Source organism: Dipteris shenzhenensis, chromosome 31, assembly GCF_047967505.1.
Source record: "Dipteris shenzhenensis isolate YYH24624 ecotype China chromosome 31, Dip_SZ_1.0, whole genome shotgun sequence".
Lineage (NCBI taxonomy): Eukaryota > Viridiplantae > Streptophyta > Polypodiopsida > Gleicheniales > Dipteridaceae > Dipteris > Dipteris shenzhenensis.
Window position 1 is genome coordinate 1,566,074 of NC_141626.1, and position 23,920 is coordinate 1,589,993.

At 40.5% G+C, this 23,920-nt stretch overlaps 1 protein-coding gene across 2 annotated transcripts in view; it reads right to left on the bottom strand.

Moving 5' to 3' along the window:
- Positions 1-11,188, bottom strand: part of LOC147880891 (putative galacturonosyltransferase 13) — a 91,780-nt gene extending 80,592 nt beyond the window's left edge. For both annotated transcript variants that reach the window (XM_087369656.1, XM_087369655.1), the window contains exon 1: positions 10,368-11,188. In XM_087369656.1, coding sequence (XP_087225782.1) covers positions 10,368-10,578 — 211 coding nt within the window. In that variant the 5' untranslated portion in view covers positions 10,579-11,188. The remainder of the gene's footprint in view (positions 1-10,367) is intronic.
- Between the last annotated feature and the right edge of the window lie 12,732 nt (positions 11,189-23,920).

Consider the following 23,920-nt stretch of genomic DNA (forward strand, 5'->3'; position numbering starts at 1 on the left):
GAAGCATAGGAAATATCTATATGAATCCAAGAACATGCCCAAATTCATCCGCTAAAAACACAACATATAGTGCAGTTTTAATTTCATGATAGTCACTCATAAGGTTGAAAACCATAAACTCCCTCGCGCATAGCGGGGACTAGCTACTATTATTCCCACTGAAGTCATAAATGCCCAATAGTGTGTGTAGACCATAGTATAAACATATGCTCTCGCACATACAAATCCACACACCCACACATATTTGAGCATCCATTTATTGAAAGGTCACCGTACTGAGGTTATGTCGGCACTCCAGAGGTGAAGGGCAGAATCAAGCATGACAAAGGCTAGCACTAAAGGAGAAGGCTAATCAAAAGGTAGTCCACATTCTCTTCATTCAAGCTACAACTGTTTGTGAAGATTATATGATTTCATTTTAGTCTCTCCCAAACAAGCATGTAAGTGAAAAAATGCTTATATTATCTAGCTGATAGGGCAACACACCACTTAAGATAGAAAGAATTGATTGCAATGCTAGCAGGCCACAACGTGGACGAAAACTTCACAACATCAAAGCATAGGATGAGTAGCTATTGCAAAGAACAATGCACTAAAAGCGCATCCTTGACGTACTGTCCGAAAAAGAGTCCATTCATCAGTTATATCCCCTGCTAAGCATTAGTAATATTATCAATAATATCTCTACTGAGAATGATTCCATACTTGGCAAGGTGTAAACCCTTATGCAAAAAATCCTTGACACGACTCAGTATTATCTTAGCAACCAGCTTATAGATGACAGGCATGAGTGTGATGGGCCTCCAATCTGCTATGTAATAGCGCAAGTGAAATCAATATTGTAGAAAGAACTCGATTGTAAGACCATCCCAACCCGTAGATTTCCATTTGCCACATGATCTAATAGGCATCTTTCAACTCTCTATCCATCAATTTGCATGGCTTTGTGAGAAGACAGAATTTGATTGACGTGTTAAAGAAGTTCCAGCCCTGCAACCATCACAACATGTGATGGGGGAACAATACTCCCAAACTGTTTAGCAAAGTGACTAACACATGCCCGAGCAAGTTGTGCTCGTGAATGGGTCCAACTACCATCCACATCTTTAACCCTGCAAATATTCACTTTGCCTGCAGCCCTTACTAGTGAAAACCCTCTGCCTGGCCCTAGTTTCCCACTTCTCAACCTTCCTACAATCATTATATTGTAAGAAATATCTAGCTTGACATAGATGAGTAGCCTTAGCAAGAGATAAATCCAGGGCTAAGTTTTGTCAAGTCTTGACATATACTTTTGGCCTTGAGAACATCCTCCCTAAGAGTATGAGTATAGTTCTTGCTATACTCACGGATCACACTCTGCATATGGGTAACAAAAGCAATCCATGCAGTATCACCATCTATGTGACAGTGTGTCCAAAGAGGAGCAATGGTATGACACACCGTGTCTTTAAATGTCTCATGTTGCAAATAACTATTATTTATAAGAAGCAGCCTTTATAAGGCAATCTGTCACTATGCATATCATAAAAAGACAGCTGCATCTAATGTTGAGGATGATCCGAATGCGGGAAAGAATAATCAACCCACATATTGCGAGCAAATGCACCATATTGATGCGCATGAAGCATCACCAATGATCCAAGCGGACATGATAGGCGGGTTGCGCAATTGTGCTGAAACGTATATCCTGGAAACAAAGCCTATGTCGCTTTCCAGAGGTCAGCAAGACCAAAGTAGAAAAGTAGCCGAGTTCACTACACCCTTCTAAAGCAAGCATATGCATATGACCAGATGTATTGTCCCCTGGATTGAGAGCATTATTAAAATCCCCACAATGGATGCATTTTGCCTCCAAGGTTACTATAGCATAGCTTGCCAAATCAATGCCCTGCTATGCGATGATTGCGGGGCATAGACTAAGGCAAAATCATATAGCTCCTTACAGCAGACATTGCCAAACAATCCATCAACCATCTTGGTCATTGAAAGCCACAAGAGGCTAAAGAGCATGTTTGACAAGAAGTGCTTCTTCAGGAAAAGAATTGTCACCCGCACAGATATCATATCCTACAAAGTGCCCTATCCAACCTGCCTAACCATGCTGATTATGCTCCTAGGCTGCAATCTCTTGACATATGCCCATACAATCTTCCATTTCCACAGGTCACATATCCCATGTACATTGTAGGTCAAACATATTATTTCTAGCCAGCATCTTTACAAATTTACAGATCTGTCGATACTAGGTCACCCAAAAAGACAAATCAAGACTGCATGTCAACCTTAGGATCCAAAGCATGATCCTGAGGACACGCTAGATCATGTGGGCCACGCAGTAAAAGAGCAACTTCATCTTTCAGGAAATGAGTACGACTCTCAGTCACTAAAGCCCAAGTAATGCCCATACCACAATTCTCAGTAGGGTATGACATTAGATAATGCACCAATCCAGGGACGAGTTGGAAGATTCTCCTAGCTGATACTTTTTTTGTTGGGAATTGCCAACCTTATTTGAAGTTTTTTCCTTGGCTTCTGTCTAGGCTGCAGAGGGTAATTGAGCAGTACCATTGCTAACAAGAGGGACTTTGGCCTTCCCTTTATCCTGAAAAAAGTGGCTGGTCTATTGTTTTTATTTTTAGCCTAGAGGTCCTAGGGGCATCCGTGTTTTGCATTGATGCAGGCATTGCTTCAAGAGGCATCTTGTGCAAAGCCAAGGGACATTGTGAAGCCGTATGACCAAATTTTTTTGCATTCAAAACATGCACCTACAAAATATAAGCTTATCAAAAGCACTGCTTATTGCAACAATATTCACAGTGACAGAAGAGGATTTCGGTGTGGGATATTTGTGTCACATAAGATGCAAAATCCATTAGAATTCCCAGGTTGCCAAGGTGGACACACCACCTTCCCCAACGAAGCTACATTTTTTGCAAGACTTTTCCATGCACTGGAGGAAATCCACAACCTCTACCCAAACCAGGCAACGATGCCTAATAAGCAATGGATAATCACCTATGGGAGCCCAAGGCAATATATGTACCATCTATTGCCCTTCATTGAGAGGAAAATGCCCTAAAAGCATTTGTTTATGATGTTCATATGTCATGATTACTTCATAAGAACCCCCTGGCTGCATAATGCACCTTCTAGACAAAGCATCCTAACATTCCCGAGACATCATATCCCAAGCTCAAATCCAGATTACCTGGACAGTCAAGCTCCAACAGTCATCAACCAATTTCCCACATCTGCTCTGCAACAAGCATCCAACCTAGGAAAAAGATAATAACTGCATTGTTGGCAGATTCTGCGATCCACAATCTCATCAACCTCAACCATGATGCCCACCGTAGGTGCAGGATCCTTCCTTGTATCTTCAAAGCCCTCATGCATCACATCAAAGACCAATTGTGCCTCATGCAAGGCATGAACATGGGCATTGCCGTCCTGACCCATTATATGCTTCTGCTTTTTATTCTATAAAACACTTTCTCTGCTATAAGTCTTGTCCATTAGAGAGCCAGCCATCCTGTGACAGAAAAGCCTTGAAACATTGCTATACACAAGGCAGTATAAATGCAGCTTGAGAACTCCAATATAAGGGGAGGTATTAACAGCAGCACCAGACGAGCAACACACAGAGAGCAGCAAACAGCAAGAAAACCAGACTGAAAGGGAGGATAAAGAAGGGTCACTGTCAGGCAAAAATGAGCAGGAAAAGTTTCTAGAGCAAAACGGTTCAAAAAGTGCAAGGAAAGCCCGCCCACCCACCCCCCCACACACACACCCCGGGTGGACAGCAGAAAAAAAGCAATGAAAGAAGCCAGCAGAAAGGTAGAAGAGCAGTGTGGAGAGAGTTGCAAGGCACGCAGAAAGAGAAGCCGAGCAGGAAAAGCTCGCAACCAAAGGAGAGCCCCAAGAATTAGCTGCACGCAGACCAACAGAAGCCTGTAGAGGGTCAAAAGCAGGTCGGTGCAGGAAAAAGAACCCTAGGAAGGGCTCACAGCTGCAGCGGTTCACTTCAGGTAATTTGAAAGCCAGGGGGAAGCTCAGAGGTAGTGCAACCCTAGAAATCCCTGCAGTAGCACCCTCCAAAGCATATACATACACACTTTTTTTTCTTATTTTTTTGGTGAAATCTTTGATTGATTATATTATATGAGTAGCAACCTCAAAATAAAGTGCTACAATTACATTTCAGTATATGCCAAAAAGACCTCATGATCTATGCGACGGGTCTGCAAGCAATCAAAAAAAGATTGCTGCAGAGAACGCCTAAAAAAGCCAAACAGAAAGAAAGTAGGATCACGAAAGACTTTACAATTCCTATGAGTCCATAAAGTCCATAGTGCCCAGTAGCGAGCCCAAACGAAGAAAAGATGAAACTCCGGTCTGAATGGATGAAACCCAAATAGCCAGAAGAACTTCCCAAACTAAACAGATGGGAATCTCACTCGCAGGCGCTATCGAAGCAGATCAAAAAACTCACGAGAGCACAAGCAACGCCAAAACAAGTGAGGCATAGTCTCCGAAGAAGTAGAACATCTGTGGCAAAGTGCAGGAGGAATGTGTGGATGAGCTAATAGCTGTCCAGACCAAAAGAACTCGCCAAAAGAAAACATGTTGCCGAAGCGGTACTTTATAGGCCCAGAGTTGCTGTAATCTTTTCCTCCACCACTTGACTAGGCGATGCATTCGCCCAACAGAATAACCTCTCTCTGAAACCCAAGGTTAAGGCAAAAGGATTTTATACAATGCAAGTACAGTAATCTGAGATAGCCTCAAAGGACGAGAAGAGGACCCTAGAGAAGTCAAAGTCCAATCTTCCAACCGGTCCTAGAGTTCCAAAGGAGAAATCGGAACAAAAGACAAAAGCATAGAAGTAATTTGTCGCCACAAAGGACGATAATGAGAGCCAAATCCATATGTAGTGACTGCAAGAGAAAAGGGGAGCACAGTACCAGCATCATCTATAACATCAACAACCGAGGTGATGCCTTTAAACGAAACAAAGTAGGAACGTCGAGGTTCCTGTAAAGCCAAGGGAGGCTGAAAGACTTTCGACCAGTGAATGCTTTCAACTCTCAAAGAATTCCCAAGCAAAGATTGCCGTCCATTCCATTCTAGATGAGAAAGCACATGCTTCCAGTCAAGAAGCAAGCAGGAGACAAAAGGGCAGCCAGGCAAAGTGCCATCATTGCAGCCAAAAAAGAAATCCCAGTGATCGAGTTGCCAATGACCAAACACAGAAATACTAATATAAGTAACCAGAGTCCTAATCATAAGAGCCCAAGGCTGATCACCTTGCAGAAATTGCAACAACATTTTCCCCCTGTGGGCAAGAATATGCACATGAATATCCGTGACATTCAATCCACCATGCATCTTGGGAGAACAAATGTGATGCACTGAAAGTAGCTTGAGACTTTTTCTGCCATGTTTGGATCACCAGAAGATTTTCATAAAGACAGACATGAAAGATGTAAGATCTGCCTTAGTGAACATGATCAATAGCAAGTAAAATTGAATATAAGCCACAAGGATGGACTCTACTATTCGAAGACGAACATGCAAGGGCCAAGTTGCCAGTTTCCAATACTCAAGCTTTTTCCGAAGCTTAGCCAAAACCCAATCAGTTGATGTCGACGAGCAAGCGGGAGACAAAAGGCAGCCAGGCAAAGTGCCATCAGTGCAGCCAAAAAAGAAATCCCAGTGATCGAGGAGTTACCAATGACCAAACGCTTCTAGTCAAGAAGCAAGCGGGAGACAAAAGGGCAGCCAGGCAAAGTGCCATCAGTGCAACCAAAAAGGAAATCCCAGTGATCGAATTGCCAATGACCAAACGTAGAAATACTGATATGAGTAACCAGAGTCCTAATCATAAGAGCCCAAGGCTGATCACCTTGCAGACATTACGGCAACATTTTTCCCCTGTGGGCAAGAATATGCACATGAATATCCGTGATGTTCAATCCACCATGCATTTTGAGAGAACAAATGTGATGCATCGTAGCTTGAGACTTTTTCTGCCATGTTTGGATCGCCATAAGATTTTCATAAAAACAGACATGAAAGATATAAGATCTGCCTTAGTGAACATGATCAATGGCAAGTAAACTTGAATATATGCCACAAGGATGGACTCGAAGACGAACGTGCAAAGGCCAGGTTGCCAGTTTCCAATACTCAAGCTTTTTCCGAAGCTTAGCCAAAACCCAATCAGTTTGTTGTTAACGAGTGAGTTCCCACCCCAAAGGGTAACCAAGATGACGAACAAACTGAGTGCGTGGAATGATATCCCCGGGCCATAATAGACTATGCCAATCTTTGGAATGCAAAGGGAGCAGCTTAGACTTCTAAAAATTAACATAAAGACCAGCTGCCAAACCATAAACACAGAGGGCCTGCATCAAAGCACCAAGATCATGGGGCGTATTCTTCGGGATAAAGAAAGAATCGTATTCTTCGGGATAAAGAAAGAATCATCAGCATAAGCTTGAGCAACCATGCTGCAATTAGCATCCAATTCCAAGCCATGAAGTGACCCTGTAGCCACAAGATGATCAATATATTACAGCATAGGATGAGTAGCAATGGCATACAGTAAAGCACTGAGAAGGCATCCCTGGCGGACCGAACAACGAAGAGTCCACTCATTAGAAATATCCCCAGAAAGAATGCAAGCCGCATTGCTATCTCTGTAAAGCCAGTAAATAACCTGCTGTATTTTTTGTCCAAACCCCAAAGCTCGCATAGTTTGCGAGATGAAATCCCATTGAACTGTGTCAAAGGCTTTTGCAATATCTATCTGCAAGAGTAGAACATCCTGCTGCGTGTATTTGACATATTCAATCCCAGTATAAGCATAGGCAATGTTATCTGTGACATGGCGACGTGGAACAAAGCCATATTGGGAGGGATGCAACCCATCATGCAAATAACTTTTAATCCGATCAACCACCATTTTGGCAATGATCTTGTAAATGATTGACATGAGCGTGATTGGCCTCCAATCACCAAGTGAATCACATAGCTGTTTTTTTAGAATCAGCTTAAGAAGACCCTTTTTCCATGACACAGGCATCTGCTGATTTTGCCATGCTGTATTTACCATACACACTTTTTTTTTTTGTGAGAAGAAATCTTTTATTTCTATGGAATAATTACATTCATAGCTGCTTCAAAAACGAAGTAGCTACTACTCAACAAAAGATCTCAGTATAAGCTGTATACACATCCTGATCAATCAAACGAGTCTGAAAACAATCGTAGAATGATTGTTGCAGAGATCGTTTGAAAAAAAGGAAGGATGAAAATAGTGGATCACCAAAGACTCTATGATTTCTATCCATCCATAAAGTCCATAGGGTCCAATATCGCACCCATACAAAAAATAAATCAAAACCCTGTCTCTGGGGATGAAATGCAAACAACCAGAAAAATCTGCCAAAAGTAACAGTAGGAAATCACTGTCGAAGCCTCTGTCTGATGAGAGCAATGAGATCAGAAGTGTTTGGACAGGACCAAAAGATATGAAGCACTGATTCAGTAGAGTGCGAGCATCTGTGACAAACAGCTGAAGCAATATGTCTGTGTGCGAGTAACTGTCCAGATGAAAAAATGCCAAGGAGAACTCGCCATAGGAAAAGCTGTTGTCGAAGAGGGACTTTGTAATGCCAAAGGAGACGCAGCCTTTTTCTCCACCACTTCATTGGACGATCCATATGCCAAACAGTATTTGCTCTGTTGGAACTCCAAGGTGGAGGTAATAACACTTTATATAGTGATGACACTGTAATATGTGAAAGCTTCAAAGGACGGACATATGAGGAAGGAGAGCGTAAAATCCAATCCTCAAGCCGATGCTGAATTTCTAAATGAGGTACCGGCAAGTACGGTTGGAGCATTGCTGAAATTTTATGCCATAAAGGACGATAATGAGCTCCCAAGCCATATTTGCGAGCAGCCAAAGAAAAAGATAGAATTGTGCCATCATCTTGAAGTACATCCGCCACACATGAAATGCCTTTGAAGGAGAGAAAATAAGAACGTCGGGGTTCTTGTATGGCCAAAGGTGAATGGAATACTTTAGACCAAAAGAGATTCTCTACCCTCAAAGAGTTGCCTGCGAGAGAGTCCCTGCCTTTCCATTCCAAGTGGGATAGAATATGTTTCCAATCAAGAAGCAGAGAAGAGACAAAAGGGCATCCTCTGATCTTGCCTTGGATAGAGCCAAATAAAAATTCCCACTGAGTAGGCTGCCAATTCCCAAAAGCAAATGTATGAAGATGTAATAAGAGAGAGCGGATCATAAAAGCCCAAGGCTGATCGTATTTACCATACACACACATAAATGTATATACATATACATATGTATACATATACACCAATTGCACTGATATGGCAACTAGCAAGCCCCAAACCCCCCTAATTATAAGCTGGTAATAACATAATGAGTTGGTTAGTGTTGAATGTGACTTGGTGTACCAATGATACATACGTGAAGTTGCAATATTAAGAAATGACTTTTGTGCCTCAAGACACAACTTCCAACAAAAAGAAGCTATCTTAGACACCATAATTGGCCTTGACGGATACAAGGGCCTTTAGGTTACCAACAATGAATGTGGTTTTTAAGGCTTCTACCAAACAGTCCTTCTATCCACCATGTTGAGGATTTTGAGTATCACAAACTCTCGCACCATCACACATGCCCAGTTCTCCAAATAGCTCACCCAAGGGAGCAAGGCACCCTTGACAAAAACCCTCTAGGCTTTACACTAACATTCCCCAAGGGAGAATAGCCTTCCAGCTATGGGAACTCTAGTTGTAGCACATCATGAACCATTCCCAATACCTTGAGGCAGTATCTCTTGGGGACAAACGGTTGGGATAGTACCTCTTATGCTTCAAAATTCTAGCCAGCTTCATCAGTATTAGCCTGTGCGACATCTTAGAATGGCACCATGATAGCGCATCATTGTGGCATAAAACTAGAGGCGTATAGAAGACTTACCAATCATTATGCCAAAGCCTATTGTGCAACTCCATCCCATGACTAAAGCCAAGCCTACTAAGTTTATAATAGAGGACAGACTACTTTCCATTCGCCAAGGCCGGTATTACAGAGCAGAACTAATCACCTTGCTGAGATCAGGCGTACACTGGTATTAAGTATTCAGTTAACTGCATAGTAAATGCTTCTAGCCACTCGAGAATAGTGACTAACGCAGAAAATAACAACAGACCTGCATCATGCCCTATATTGATGTCTAAGGCTCCACAAAACCCTTTTGCTTTTGAAAAAACTGCTCCAAAAATGTGCTACCATCTTCTTAACTTCAGTGGAATAACTTTCATAAAAGATAACTGTGGTGTTACTACTGCTCATAAAGTAATCTATTGCAAAAATCATGTGAAGTGAGCCCCGAGTTGCCTAACCTCTTTCATCATAATGAGGAGCTGAATTGTTATGTTATTCAGTAATAAAAGAATGTATTGAAGCGTTTTAAGATTCAAAAGAATCGACACGTTCCAAGATTCATGCAACTGACCAAAGTACAATCTCATCACAACACTCCCTAGTCCCAATCAGATCACAATTGCAGATTCAGATATAAATTAGACAAAAAGTCCTGGCAAAGTCCAAATATATGGAATGTGAAATGTTCTGTAAATTGTGGAATGGTTATGATGATTGTGGAGTAGCCTAACTTGTTGCATGGCAGGTGGCAAGATTTATCTAGCGGGATTCGGCAAATCCAATTTGATCAGTCAACACAACGAAGCGGAACCGAAACTGTCCATTATTCATCTCATCACTTCTTTTCCACGTGATTTTATGCCATGCAAACAATAATGACAACAGTGAAAACCAAGCTTGAAAGCTCTGTTCGTGCGTGCATGGTTCCTGCTGCAAATTCATGAAATATCAGAATTGAAAATCTCCTGGAAGTACGTGCCCAGATCTGATCTTCGACCGCAACACACTGGATAAGGGCGGATAAACAGATTGTCTACTTCGAACCTACATAAGCTTTACACAGACAGAAGCAGATAAACGGCATAACCACATTTGAGGTTCTATTTGCAAGACCTATGCATAACTGTAGACCTCATCCTTACATAAAACGAGATGGATTCCTTCGGAGACACTTAGTTGTTGATGACAATGTATACCAATCGCTCGGTTCATTTGGTGGAATGGAACCTCCAAACGATCCTCTCTCTCTCTCTCTCTCTCTCTCTCTCTCTCTCTGTCTCTCTCAGGCCTGTCCTTAAACAAGTACGTCATCTGCAGACAACAGCTTTCTCACTTGACAAGGCGGATCATCACTTCTGGAAAAAAAATGCTCCCTTACCTATAGTCGAGCATTTGCTAACATTCTCGAGAGTCACAAGCGCTGTAGTGATGAAAACGAACGGCAGAAGAAAGGCCAACACAAGCACCGAATAGAATAGAGTGCGATACGACAAATGGCGTGCCGCAACCTTAACTTTTGTGAAATCCAAGAATCCGTTGGAGGTAGATATTGTGATACGATTCATGCTAGGAGAAATGTGGACCTGCATTGTGAGATCTGACAACCCTCGGGCTAAAGGACCCTCTCCCAAGGGCAGCTGACTTTTCTTTGACCAAATAATCGACCTCTCAAGCTTCCGAAGAAATGCCTGCTTCTGTTGTGCATTTTTAACTAAAGAATGTGACCGGAACGTACGTCGTCTCAGCCCATCATTTGCTGGAAAGAAATGCCCCAATAGATTGTGCTAGTCAAAAACATTTAGTTGACGCGATGGCTCTAGCACCGACAGACCAATCCCAGCTGGTTTGAAAATAAGCACGTCAGTCTGAGGATATCAAGGGATGATAGAAACAAAGACAGTAATCTCAGCAGAAACACCAGTGCCGACGTGCTGGATGCATCAAGTTGCAGCCTTCTTCGCAGTGTACGGTATCGTCCTTCACGCTTGGCTGGGATTCATTACAACAAGTCTGTACAAGCTGCCCCGATTCTCTGCACGCTCAAAACGACCTCCAAGGTCTCCAAGGCGTGTGACGTCTGCATCTCTCCGGCGCACAGTAAGCAGCACGCAGCAGGAAAGTGTCTGTTCTATTCTGCGAGATCTCGGAGCAGGACGAAGCCATTCATTAGGAAATGCAAGCAAGAGGGGCAGGATCGGGGCAAGGCGGGGGGAGAGGTTGGACACACAGACCCCCCCTCTCTCTCTCTCTCTCTGTGTCTATACATGAAAGACGTGATTAATGATTGTTGAATTTTTTATTAATAATCATTGACCCTGGAATTGCGCTAATCTTTTGCCAATCTCCCTTTAACCTGAGAGAGAGGGTATACGTTTTCTTGCTCGCTCAATCATGCGAGTGCACCCCAACAACTTGTCTCCATTTCAAGCGCCAGTCCCTAAGGGCACACCCCAAAGTCTCCCTTCAATCCATGTCAATGATCAAGTGTACTCTCCCAAGGAAACTTGGTCCCCCCCTATCAACACCATCTTCCTCTTGGTTCTATGTTGGGCATACGTCTTTTGACAAGGATGTTCCACCAAGAGACTATAACAAACAACAATCTAGAAGAAGTTTTTATATCATTAATAAATGAGGACTCTTGACTCAATTAATGGCTCCAAGCCCAAATTTAGCAATCAATGAAAACACAATAAACGAATATGCTTCCCTTGTCCCCATCCTTTAACAAACATGTGGAAAAGTGTGACTCAAAACCAACCAAGGATGAGAAAGAGTCATAAACATATGGTGGTTGTGCTTCTTGGTCATGCGCGCATTTAATAGTAGGAGGAAGGGTGCAAGTGCAACAACTTTGTTTCACAAAAGCAAGACATTAGCAAATTAGTATTATCTTATTTGTACATCCGTTAGTGAATCTAATGTTTAGAATTTCTGATAAACAATCAAGAATGTTGGAATGTTACTCGTTTATTTTAAGCATACCGTTTGGCTATATATTTAAAGGCATTTATGCAAAGAAAGCACCTTTTTAGAACCGCAGTGGAACCTAAAGCATCTCACAAGCACCATAATATGCATGCACACATAAGTTCGATATTATTCAAAAAGCTTCCACCTCATATAACCAGAATTTGGATATCTTCTTCCAAGCAAGGGTGATTCGCTCAATAGACTTAACCCATTCTTTCTTCATGTAGGAGGATTAATCAATTGAGAATTTGAAGCCTCAAAAGTAATTCTCTAATAATTTTCATTTCATCACCAATAAATTTGTTATCTAAAGCGATGAGATTTTAATAAAAGCAATCTATCTAATGATAACTAACCTAGGAGAATTTTAAGGTACAAAGATCTTTCATGGGATTTGATAAGGGGAAAATCTAGAAGCTAAAGAAAATAAAATAATAACAAATTTTGAATAAGATGTGCAAATAGAGGTGACAACAAATGAAAATAATATCGGAGTTGAGCTAATGATGGATAGCTGAGCAAGGCAAGGTGACCATAACATTGAATGCAATACATTAAAGCAACAATAATATAGTATTGTACACTCAATTTACTAAAAGGTATAGGAGGCTAGATACTAGCATGTTGTCCTAATTGTCATCTGCACACTCATCGGACCATATCCGTAGCCAACTTTTCACTTTCTAGCATAGCAATCACTAGTCTTACCATCCCAACTTCATCCCTACACATGTGGCCTCTTTCTAGTTTTTGAGATGCCATTTGTTTTGAGATGCCATGGTCTCTCTCTCTCTCTCTCTCTCTCTCTCTCTCTCTCTCTCTCTCTCTCTCTCTCTCTCTCTCTCTCTCTCTCTCTCTCTCTCTCTCTCTCTCTCTCTCTCTCTCTCTCTCACACATGCACACGCGCTCGTGCGCATGCACGCACACTGATACAGATGATGCCACATTTTTGTATGTGTTGGGATGCATGCACACAAAGAGAGAGAGAGAGAGGTAATGCATCACATGTACATTTGTGTGCAGGTGCATGCGGGCCATCATAAATACATGCTGTTCTCATTTCCCATCTTGATAATAGTATAGGTATACATATGTTGAAGTCTTCTAATTGTAGTAAAGTATCACTTTTAGGACAAATAATAACCTCGACAGTTCTATTATAAGAATGCTTATTTTTCTTTTGCATAGGAGAGGTGCATGCTTGCACGTCCTAGGTAATGGTTTTCTTAAATCAATTATATCATAGAGGAAGACACACAATTAGGACAATGAATAAAATGTGCAAGAAAAGATAGAGGTGGTAGAGTACAAACATGTGCACATCGACAAAGAAACAAGTTGGGGGGGTGGCGTGGAGAATAATCCTTTGAATGATTACCTTTCAACATCAATTGTTTGTATTGAAATCTAGGCCTAAGAGAATGGAAAGAATTGTTTGGGCAAAGATAGTGTATATGTTATATAATATAGATTATTGGGGCACTCTAAACAAATTGCAAGTTGAAGGCTCATGGTCCATGTTAAAATATAATAGCCTTAGTGTTCACTTCGTGGCTCTTCACTTTGAATTCTTTAAATGCTAAACTATATTAGTTGTGAGCTGGATTGATGTCATCGTATAAGTTCATAATAATAATAATAATAATAATAACGAGCACATGGACTTCCTTATATTTATAAGTCTCCTTAGTTAGTGTATCATGACCCCAAAGTAAGCATTATTATATTCATAAGTCTCCTTATTTGATGTAGAATAGGGATAGTAAAACCCAACTTTTTTTGGAATCCATTACAAGTCATTGGAGCCATAATTCCCCTATTCATGTTTTGAACTTTACAAATGCTTTCACACATATGACATTGAATGAATTTGTAAGACCTTCTTGAGTAGCCAAGAGACCTCAATCTATACAAGACACTTGTCTAGCATAAATGAAATCTGAGTAAATTCTATGTCTTTGCATGTGGATTCCTCTCCAGTTTGACAAGCCTAAATGTATTCACTTGGGGATAAGTGATCAAGCCAATACTCTTTTTTGCTCTTTTTTCATGGTCATATTTTTTTAGTACCTCGTGCTTTCACTATGTGTGTGTGAATGACATCAAAAGGTCATAGGAGGTGCAATAGTTACTAACTCATTACTAACATGGCGGTACCCTACATTCAAACCTATTCTAGCTAGAAGTCTTATGATGCATAGCGGTAGTTTGTTTAATCATATCAATGGTTTTCTGCAATGCTACTTTAAATTCTTACTTCAAACTTGGGGTAATCAGACTGTACCTACACAAGGCTTCCTTACTTTTGGAAAGGGGGAGTTGTGTGAGGACACTATCAATACAATAGTTTATAGAGCAGCATTGAGATGTCCTTCTACTACATACCCCTAATTGGTATCGACATGGCAAGATCTTTTCTATCCATAAATCCATTTGACATCTCTTTGAAAGCAAGAGAGGGAGATGGAATGATTCTTGATTCAACAACTACTATGACTCATCTTGTCCCTTTAGCATAACATCTCTCAAGGATGCATTTTAATCTAGCACCACACATCTTCACCCCGTGCTTAAATTTTCTATATTTAATACTTGTGGGATGCAGGGTTGTTATACTTAAAGGAAACTAGAAGAAGCCTTATTTAGACACTCAAAGAAGCCTCAATTAAGTCAAAGACAAAAGCACATTATAATATTTTAATGGAAATAATACATCAAAAATTCCAAAGTGGAGGATCATTTGTCCACTAAAGCATTCCCTCCAATAAAGGCAGTGCTAATAAAACTACAACAAGTGCTCCTTTCTTCTTGTACTCAACAGAGGTTTCCTCATTATCTTATACCCTCGCTCATAGTTTTTAAGCTATGAACATATAACCCAACCCTAAAATTTTCTCTAATAATGTGGCCAATGTCACCCATATCAACATGCTTAACGTGTCTTAGTATGGTGTTGCTTTAGTATAGACTGCTTCTTGTGAAATCCCTTTTTGATATCTATTTATATGGTAGCTAGTCTATGCAGATAATTCAATGATTCCCATTTCATGAAATTTAGGCAACTTACACTTGGGTCAATGCAAGCTTGGGTGTAAACCTTTTTTGTAAGATTGAGGGCATTTATTGTATATAGGTAACTTACTTGACCCATAACCTATGCATTTCCCAATAGAATTAGCAAACTTACCCTCCAAGCAATAGTAAACATTCCAAACTTGAAAATGAGACCAAAAAATATAGAACTAAAATTGAGCTTCATCTTAAACTTTCCCTCAACCAAAGGAAACAAATAGTGTACTGATCGAGCTTTCCCTAAACCAAAGGAAACATCTAATTGAGAACATTTGGCATGGTTTAAGGGGCCTCCCATGTTGTGCTAAAATTATGCACACCCATTCAAGGGCATGCTGCATAAATTTTTTTTGATTTGTTGAAATCTAAAAAGGATTGAAATGGAATCGAGACTAGTGCATGGTGGGCATATTCACCTTTGGCCATATTGGTGTCTAGATTCACCTAAGAAAGGACGAATTAGAAAATATTCAATTCATGCATATGCTAAGATCTTTGAATAAATCTAGCACAATTCATAATTTTTGTATCGTTTCTTTTTCGTTTCACTTCCGTGCTATAAGGCCCGTAAGCATGCCCTTTGGCCTATTTGGTTTTTTAACATTTTAGGCCACATTGGGCGATTGGTATATCCAATTCGCTTTTGTGTATTGCTAGCAAAGGAAAACCAGGACGCCTAAATTTCACATCTCACATGGGCTTTTGAATTTCCATGCCTCCCACTTTGGCAAATCTTGAATATAGTACATAAAAGGAATTTCTCCCTGCAACCTTCCCTCAACCTTCCATAGTACGATGTACCTCCTTCTAGTGCATATTTTCGTTCAGTATTATCTCCCTCATTTATTTAGGTAAGATGGACTCATTGTCTTTCTTTTTTTGCTTGCTTCACAAACTACTTGGTCTTTATTTTAGTTTTTCACTGAGCATCATGGCAAGATGCAGCTCATCATATCTTGCAAGAGAACTAAAGAGAGGCTTCAAGATAGGATAGCTAAAAAGTTTGGTCAAGGTATAAGGACCAAATTATGGGTTAGGAAAGAAATGGTACAATATTGACAAGGCAATAAAAGACATGTTTGCAACATTTGCGAAGGGAGAAACAATGTGAAGAAAAAGACTCCTTGTAGAGAAGCAGCAAGTAATAGTGGTAGATGCATGCATTTAATCATTGCAATTAGAGTGAAGAACACGAGCCGTGGTCTCACAATTGGTAGGAGCACTTAAGGTCACAACAACAGACCATTCCAATGACTACCAATCTCAGGCCTTCAAAAGATTTAGCCTGCACTCAAAATTTTATAGAGTGACGACTCTACCAACACCGTTGGAGATGCATGCCTAAGAGACTTTACTCTCCAACTTGAGAGAGGGCCTATGCAAAGTGAAAGGGGTGCACATCTTAAATCAACTAGCTACAAATACGGAAACATTAGCTATGTTGGTGTCCCCTCAAACATTCGTTGGGTGCACAACATTGAAGATCTTGTTAATCAAAAGGACCACGTGGCTCTAATGGTTGGTTGTAGAGTGGAAGAAATACAGCCCCATCCCGATGTGAGGAGTCTATGGGCATCAACAAAACAGAAGAAAAGGAGGGACAACCTAAGATGAGGAAGTCATTGCAAAAGTGACATTGTTTTGGCACAACAACACGAGAGTTTCTCTAAACAAGGACATCTGCAAAAAAAAGACGGGATGCAAGCAGTTTGACAAGCACATCATACACATGCTTAACATAATTAATAAATGTCATTGCAATGGCCTAGGTTGTCTTGCTCATCCAATTGTCCTAAACCAATTGGAATTATTGTTTTGTAATAGTTATATTGTTGAATTTCCACCTTTCTTTTTGTGAGGAAAGAAGTTCATATTAATAAAAGGGAAAATACAGTTGAGTCAGGTCCAAACACTGGGCTTGCTTCGAGTCCTAAATTGGCTTGGTGGTTAGACTAGAAATATAGCACTGAGATGGTTCAAGTCAAATAGCAGTTGATGTGATTGTCCTAAACTAGCCTTGTGGTTGGAGTGAAAATAAACAACAAACACAACCCAGAGTAGTGGTAGTAACCAGAAGGCTCATGATTTACCTATATCTAAAAGTCTTTTGATGTCCAATTACATATATATAGAATTCTTTTCAAAAAATCTTTTGCACATATCTACCCCTTGAAGGAAAATATCATCTGTGTCTAGAGATTGAAAAGAATTTTAGACACATCCGATATCTAAGGAGAATTAAAATAGCTAGAGGAGGATTGAAGGAGAAATTGAACAAATATATAGAGAGGAGAGGAGAAGGGTCAAAATGAGGAGAAAGGGAATAGCTAGAGAGGGAGAAAGGGAATAGCTAGAGAGCACACCACAAATGACTAACTATACACTAGTATTTGAAAATGATGAATATATACAAACCCCTTTGGGGTTAGGGTTAGGGTTTCCAACCCTTTCCTTTTTAGCACTCTTTTGGGTTAGTGCTATGCACATATGATAACATGATGTTGAAATGGTTCCTCAACACCTTCCCTCAAGATCAACATCATGAAGTAGGCCTTCCCTCAAGATGATGATTCTAAGGATTTAAAGAAGGACTGAGCATTACATTCCATCACACCCCTTTAATGGGAATGTCCTTCCTCTACATCAAGCCAAGAGCTTGTTGGTGCTTATCAAAAAGCTCTTTCCCAAGTGGTGTGGTAAAGATATCTACAACATCCTTCTTGCTGTCACAATGTTATAGTGTGATATTACCAAGTAACACTCTGTCTCTAATGAAGTGCTCTCTGACATCAATGTGCTTTGTCCTAGAGTGATATACTAGATCCTTGGCTAATGCTTGAGCCGATTAATTATCACAGTATATTGTTGTTGGCTTTGAATAATCAAAGTAATATGTTTTAAACAATAGTCTTTTGAGCCATATAGCCTCACATGCACCTGTTATGAGTGCCCTATATTATGCTTCTATTGAAGACAAAGAAACAATCGGATGTTTGTTTGACAACCATGATATAGCACCTTTACCAAAGAAAGATGCATATCCATGTGGATCTCCTAGTCTCGTGATCTCTTGCATAATCACTATCACAATATCCATGCAACCTTGAATGACTTCCTCTGTATTCTATTCCAAATTGTCTTGTACATATGATGTATCTCAAAACTCTTTTGGTTGCATTCCAGTGAGACTGTTTTGGATTTGCCATAAACTATGCTAGTGAGCTTATTGCATAACAAATATCTGGCCTTGTGGTGGTAGTCAAATATGTAAGTGATCCAATGAGCTGCCAATAGTAGTTATCATTGACAATAGGCTTGTCTCGATCTTTGGTAAGTTTCAAACTCTGTTCCATGGGAGTGGCTGCAATCTTGCAATCTTCTATATGAAACCTCTTTGGAGACTATCAACATGTTTTCGCTGGCCCATGAAGGTGATGTCTAAGCCTCTCCAGAACTCAATACCAAGACAATAGTGCATAAGTCATGTCGAACTCTGTTGAGAAGTCTTATTTGCTTACTGATGAAGCTATCATTACTTCCTATCACAATCAGATCATCTATGAAAGAAAAATCTATAGTAATGACTTCCCCTTGAACTTTGTAGTAGAGAGCATGATTTGCATTAGACTTAATGTATCCCATATTAGCAAAATACTTGTCAATTCTGCTATACCAACTTATGGGTGCATGCTTTAAGCTGTAGAGACTTTTCTTAAGATGGCAAACTTGATGCTCTTTCCGTAGTTCAGCATACCCTGCCGGCTAATGCATGTAGACTTCCTCGTCTAGGTAACCATTAAGAAAAGCATTTTTGACATCAAGCTGGTACACATTCCATCTGTTGAGTGCCTCTAGTGATATCAAAAAACTTATGGAGTCTATGTTTGCTATTGAAGCATAAGTATCATCATAGTCTTGACCATATTGCTGTGCAAATCCTTTTGCAACTAGTCGAGCTTTGTATCTCGCAATGCTTCCATCTGGATTGTACTTCACTTTGTAAACCCATTTGTTTGCAATGGCCTTATTTCCTGGTGGAAGGTCACATAATTCCCAAGTATTGTTATTGTACAAAACTTCCATTTCTTCATTCATAGTAGCAGTTTGCCATTCTGGCTTATCAACTGAATCTTCGAAGTACACTGGCTCTTCTATGGCCATGATGGTAGTCATAAGAGCATAATTCAATTTGAATTTATTTGTCTTTTGGAGCATATGCCAACATGGTTGGTGGTCTGCTTTCTCCGGTAGACCGTTTGAGTTGTTGTTGCTCTTCTCGAGGTGTCTCAGGAAATTCTTGCTTTTCATTAACCTTTTGTGTCGGTGAATGAGTAATCAGTGTGATCATCTCTTATGTATTTGATGTTTTTCCATTTTGATTCCTCATAAAAAATTATATCTCTAGAGATTATGACCTTTCAATTGATGGGATCATACAACTTGTATGCTTTGCTCTCTTCACTGTAGCCAACCATGATGCATTTACATCCATTCACATCCAACTTTTTGTGATGATCGTCATGTATGTGGGCATATGCTATGCAACCAAAAAAAGGAGATGCCCAATGTGTGGTTTGTATCCAATGAATGCTTCATAAGGTGTCATAACTTGAATCAATTAGGTCAAACGTCGATTAAGCAAGTAGTTTATAGTGGCAATTGCTTTTGCCCAATACTGATTCGAGAGATGCTTCTCACTGAGCATTGCTCTAGTAGTATCTACTAAAGTACCGTTCTTCCTTTAAGCTCTTGCATTCTATTGAGGAGTATCTACACAAGTGAATTGTCTTGGAATGCCATTACTTCTACAAAAGTTCATGAATGCTAAAGACGTATATTCACCTCCTCTATCTGATCTCATGGATTTGATCTTTGTGCCTGTCTGGTTCTCAACCATGGCTTTGAATTCTTGAAATTTGGAATACACTTCAAATTTCTCTTTCACAAAGTAGACCTAACAATATCTCTTGTATTCGTCGATGAAAGTCAAGTAGTAAAGTGAACCATTGATGCCGCAGGTCTGTGCATAACCCCATGCATCTGTATGTATCAAATCAAGAATACCTCATGCTTGAGAGGTGCTTATACCAAAATTTGTTTGCTTTTGTTTACCAAAGCAACATGCTTTGCAAACTTTTCCAGGAAACTGTAGTTTTGGAATTCCAATGGCCATATTTTGATTTCTTAGCTATATCAAGCTTTTGAAATTGACATGTCCTTAGCTCTTGTGCCATACTACGGAAAGTGGCATTGGTTGTTGCTAAGCTCACATGGCATGCAAATTTGGTACTGAGGCTAGCATTCTAAATAAACGTCCTTCTTTGACTACTTTTCCTACTAGCTGATATCCTTTGGATTTGTCTCTGATCATGCATTCATCTCCATCAAAGATGACTTAATAGTTGCGTTTTGTCATTTGCCCAACTGACAAGAGGTTCTTGCTGAGATTTGGAACATAGAGTACATATTTTAAATTGGATTTAGTGTGTCAATTGCCGTGTCGATAACATTCTTCTATCCTTCTAATGGTTTCATCTCTGTGAAGCATTGTTGATGCTTTGTCATGTGAGATGATGCACCGATGTCAATGTACCAAGGATCTTGATTTGATTGATTAACTTGATGATTGCATTTGCCTTTTGAATTGCAATCAATGTCAAGATACACCGTATCAGTCTTTTGTATATCCTCACTTGCAAGAAACATATTTTGAGGTCCTTGACATAATGACTGTGACTTGAATATCCACCACGATGATTTCCTCTTCCATAGAAATTTCCTCGATTGCTGCTAGATTAACCTTCTTGGTCGTACTACTTCTTGCAGCAATCTCTTTCATAGTATCCAAACTTTTAATAATAGTTGCACTAAATGTTTGACAACACATTGGTGGAGGCATTCCCTCATCCTTGGAATCTTCCTCTGTTGGAATTATTTCCTCTTGGATGCTGATTCTGATGTTGATTTTGCGAATGGCCACTTCGCTAAGATGCTCTACCTCTTCCTTTGCCTCTATTTGAAGCTGTGAATTTGAAGTTGTGAATGCTTGATCATTAGAATGACCTTTGCATGCTTGAATGGCTTGAGTCCTGAGTTCTTCACCTAGTATCACTGACTATAATTCTTCCAATGTTGAAATTTGATGTTGAATGACAATAGTCTAGACTAGATTCTCGTATCCCTCTCTTAGTTCATTCAGGATGACTTGAACATTTTTGCAGGATTCATAGTCTCTCCTATTGCTACTGTGAGTTAATTGTTATAATCTTTGATTTTGAGTATGTAAGCATGACCAATTTCATTGCTGTTGCAAAAACTCTGGTTGATCTGGTTTCTCAATGTGAGAATCTTAGATGTGTTCTTAGACTCATAAAGAATTGCAAACATATCCCATGCTTCTTTTGATGTCTTCACTATGTTGAGTTGTCCAAGCATGACATCTTGTACATTCTGCTTGATCAAATGATATGTATATTTGTCTTTCTTGTCACATTCTTCCTATGCTTGGGCAATGGCAGGATTTACTGCAAGTGGGAACACTATTGGTGTAGGTGTAGATCCCATTGCTTATGCTACGGCAATGGTGGGAGTTGTTGCTGCACTGTTAGACAGTCTAGATGTAGACCCATCGGCATGCTCCCATTTGTCTTGAAGTACAAGAATGGTCTCTATTTGAATCGTCCAGCTTAGGAGATACCTCGAAATTGAGGTTGCTAGTGGTAGACATGGTGCAAGATAGTACTCAAAGTGCCTGTGAAGAACATTGTCTGAATCAACTATAAAACACTATCTATATCAAGTGAAATTTGAATTGTCCGTGAAGGAAAAAATGCAATATATAATCCAATATGTTACAAGTCTTGTGGCAAATGATGTTGGGGACAACCAAGAGGCTTTATAGACTTAAATAAAGTGCACAATGCCAGAAAATAGCCAATAGGATTTACAATGGTGGCATGTGAGTAAAATAAAATACTGTGGAATCTGCCCTGCCTAATCAATCAACCAATGCCTCTGAAAAACTATAGAATTTGCTCACTGAACTATGGAAGGTCGGGTTTCAAGAAATGTGATGATGTGAAATCGCATGTGAGCGTAGAGACTGATTCCAAGTAGGAACTATTTGGGAGTTTTTGGGCATGACTTCAATTGGCTACTTTGGAGTTCTCTCCTCTAAGGATGATCTAATCTACCCTGATTTGGATCTATGCCAATCATCGAGCGATGAAAAGCAACAAATAATTCATTTTCTATTGTTTGTTTTAGGCGTTGGGTTAGATGCGTTGATGTAGAGGCTTATGTGCGTGCAAGAAGTGGATTTGATGCCGAGGCTAAAATGTGTGTGATACTTGCATTGAAATGTGTGTGTGCTGTGACAAACGTGTAGAGCACAAAAAATTAAAGGGTGAAAATGATGATGTGGCCACTGTGTTCACATGCAGAGTGTGCTAGCCAAGGGGTGTGCTTGTGGGGCACTGTGATGAGGTGGCACTTTGGGTGCACATGCAGTGCTTGTGTGCCTATGGAGAGGCTACTGTGCTTGACAGGGGACTACCACATGCCAGTGATGAGCTGGCAGTGCCAATGTGGCAGATGATGCCTTGATGATTGGTGGGCAGTGATGTGGCATTAGTGCTGACATGGACCTAGTGACATGGCTAATGATGTGGTAGCAGGGACAACCCTATTGGCGTGTTGAATAAGGGTGATGTGGCATCGATTGCCACGTCTCAAACTATGCTAATGTGGCACAAGAGTTGCAGTGCCTACGTGGTAGAGCATACTGCTAACGTGGTAGCCGGTGGGTAGCCTTGATGATGTGGTAGATAAGTCTGCCATGTGGAGGATAAGTTGCCACATGACAACTTGTGGTCTTAGCTTCTTGGGGTGACGTGGTAGAGTTATCTGCCACATGCCGATTGAATGGGATATGATAGAATCGTTGAAAGATACCAACAGAATCATTGAAAGATTTTGCCAGGGGGTTTCCTGGATGTGTGTATATTTCGCGGTGTTGTCGATGAGAGCTTTGTGTGCAGGCTCCTTTTTTCATTGCCGTCAGTGTAGAAAGGAGCCGCTAGTGGGTCACTTGGTGATGCTTTTGCTGGAACCGATCAAGGAATCGTCAGCTGTCTCTGTGAAGTGAGTTGTGGGGTGTGAAGCCTTGGTGATGGCATTATGGGTTCTAAGGAGCTTGTTTGCAGCATTGGTGGCAGTCCATGAGGCTTGGTCGGCTCATAGAGGCCAGGCTTGTCATTGAAAGGGCTATTGTTTGTTGTGACTGGTCACTACTAGTAGATGCATGACTTTTGGCCAACCGTTTGTAAGACTATTTTGCTTGTTGATGGAGGTGCTACTGGCCGATGGAGGCTTTGGATGGAGAAGCACTTTGTTGAGGCGGCTATTTTGCAAATAGGTGTTAATGTGAGGTTAACGTTCATTGAGGTCATCGACTCATCGTGTGAAGCATACACTATTGTGAGCATTTGTTGAGGTAGGTGTAGTTGATTTGGTCGTGCAAATGTAGGAGTCAAACGTCACTGGCAGAGCCTCCTTTAGTTTGGAGCAGACCGTGGAAGGAATCCATCTGGAGCTTGTGTAGCTTCAACGCCTTCAAGCTCATGCAAGTTGGCTGAGCTTGCTTTAGTCTCGCTGAGTTGTTAGTTGGCTTGTAGTTGTAGGTCAAAGCTAGTAGGCTAAGTCTTTGTAGATTAGTTTGGATTTTGAAGCTTGATGTAGCTTGTAGATATAAGTAGATAGAGTCAGAGTATGCACACCACTTTGAGCTTTAAGCTCTCTCTCAAAAGAACATAAACTCAGTCTCTCCCTATCTCTATCAATAGAATTTCTCTCAAGAAAGAAGTTCTCTCAAGCCAAAGGTTCAAT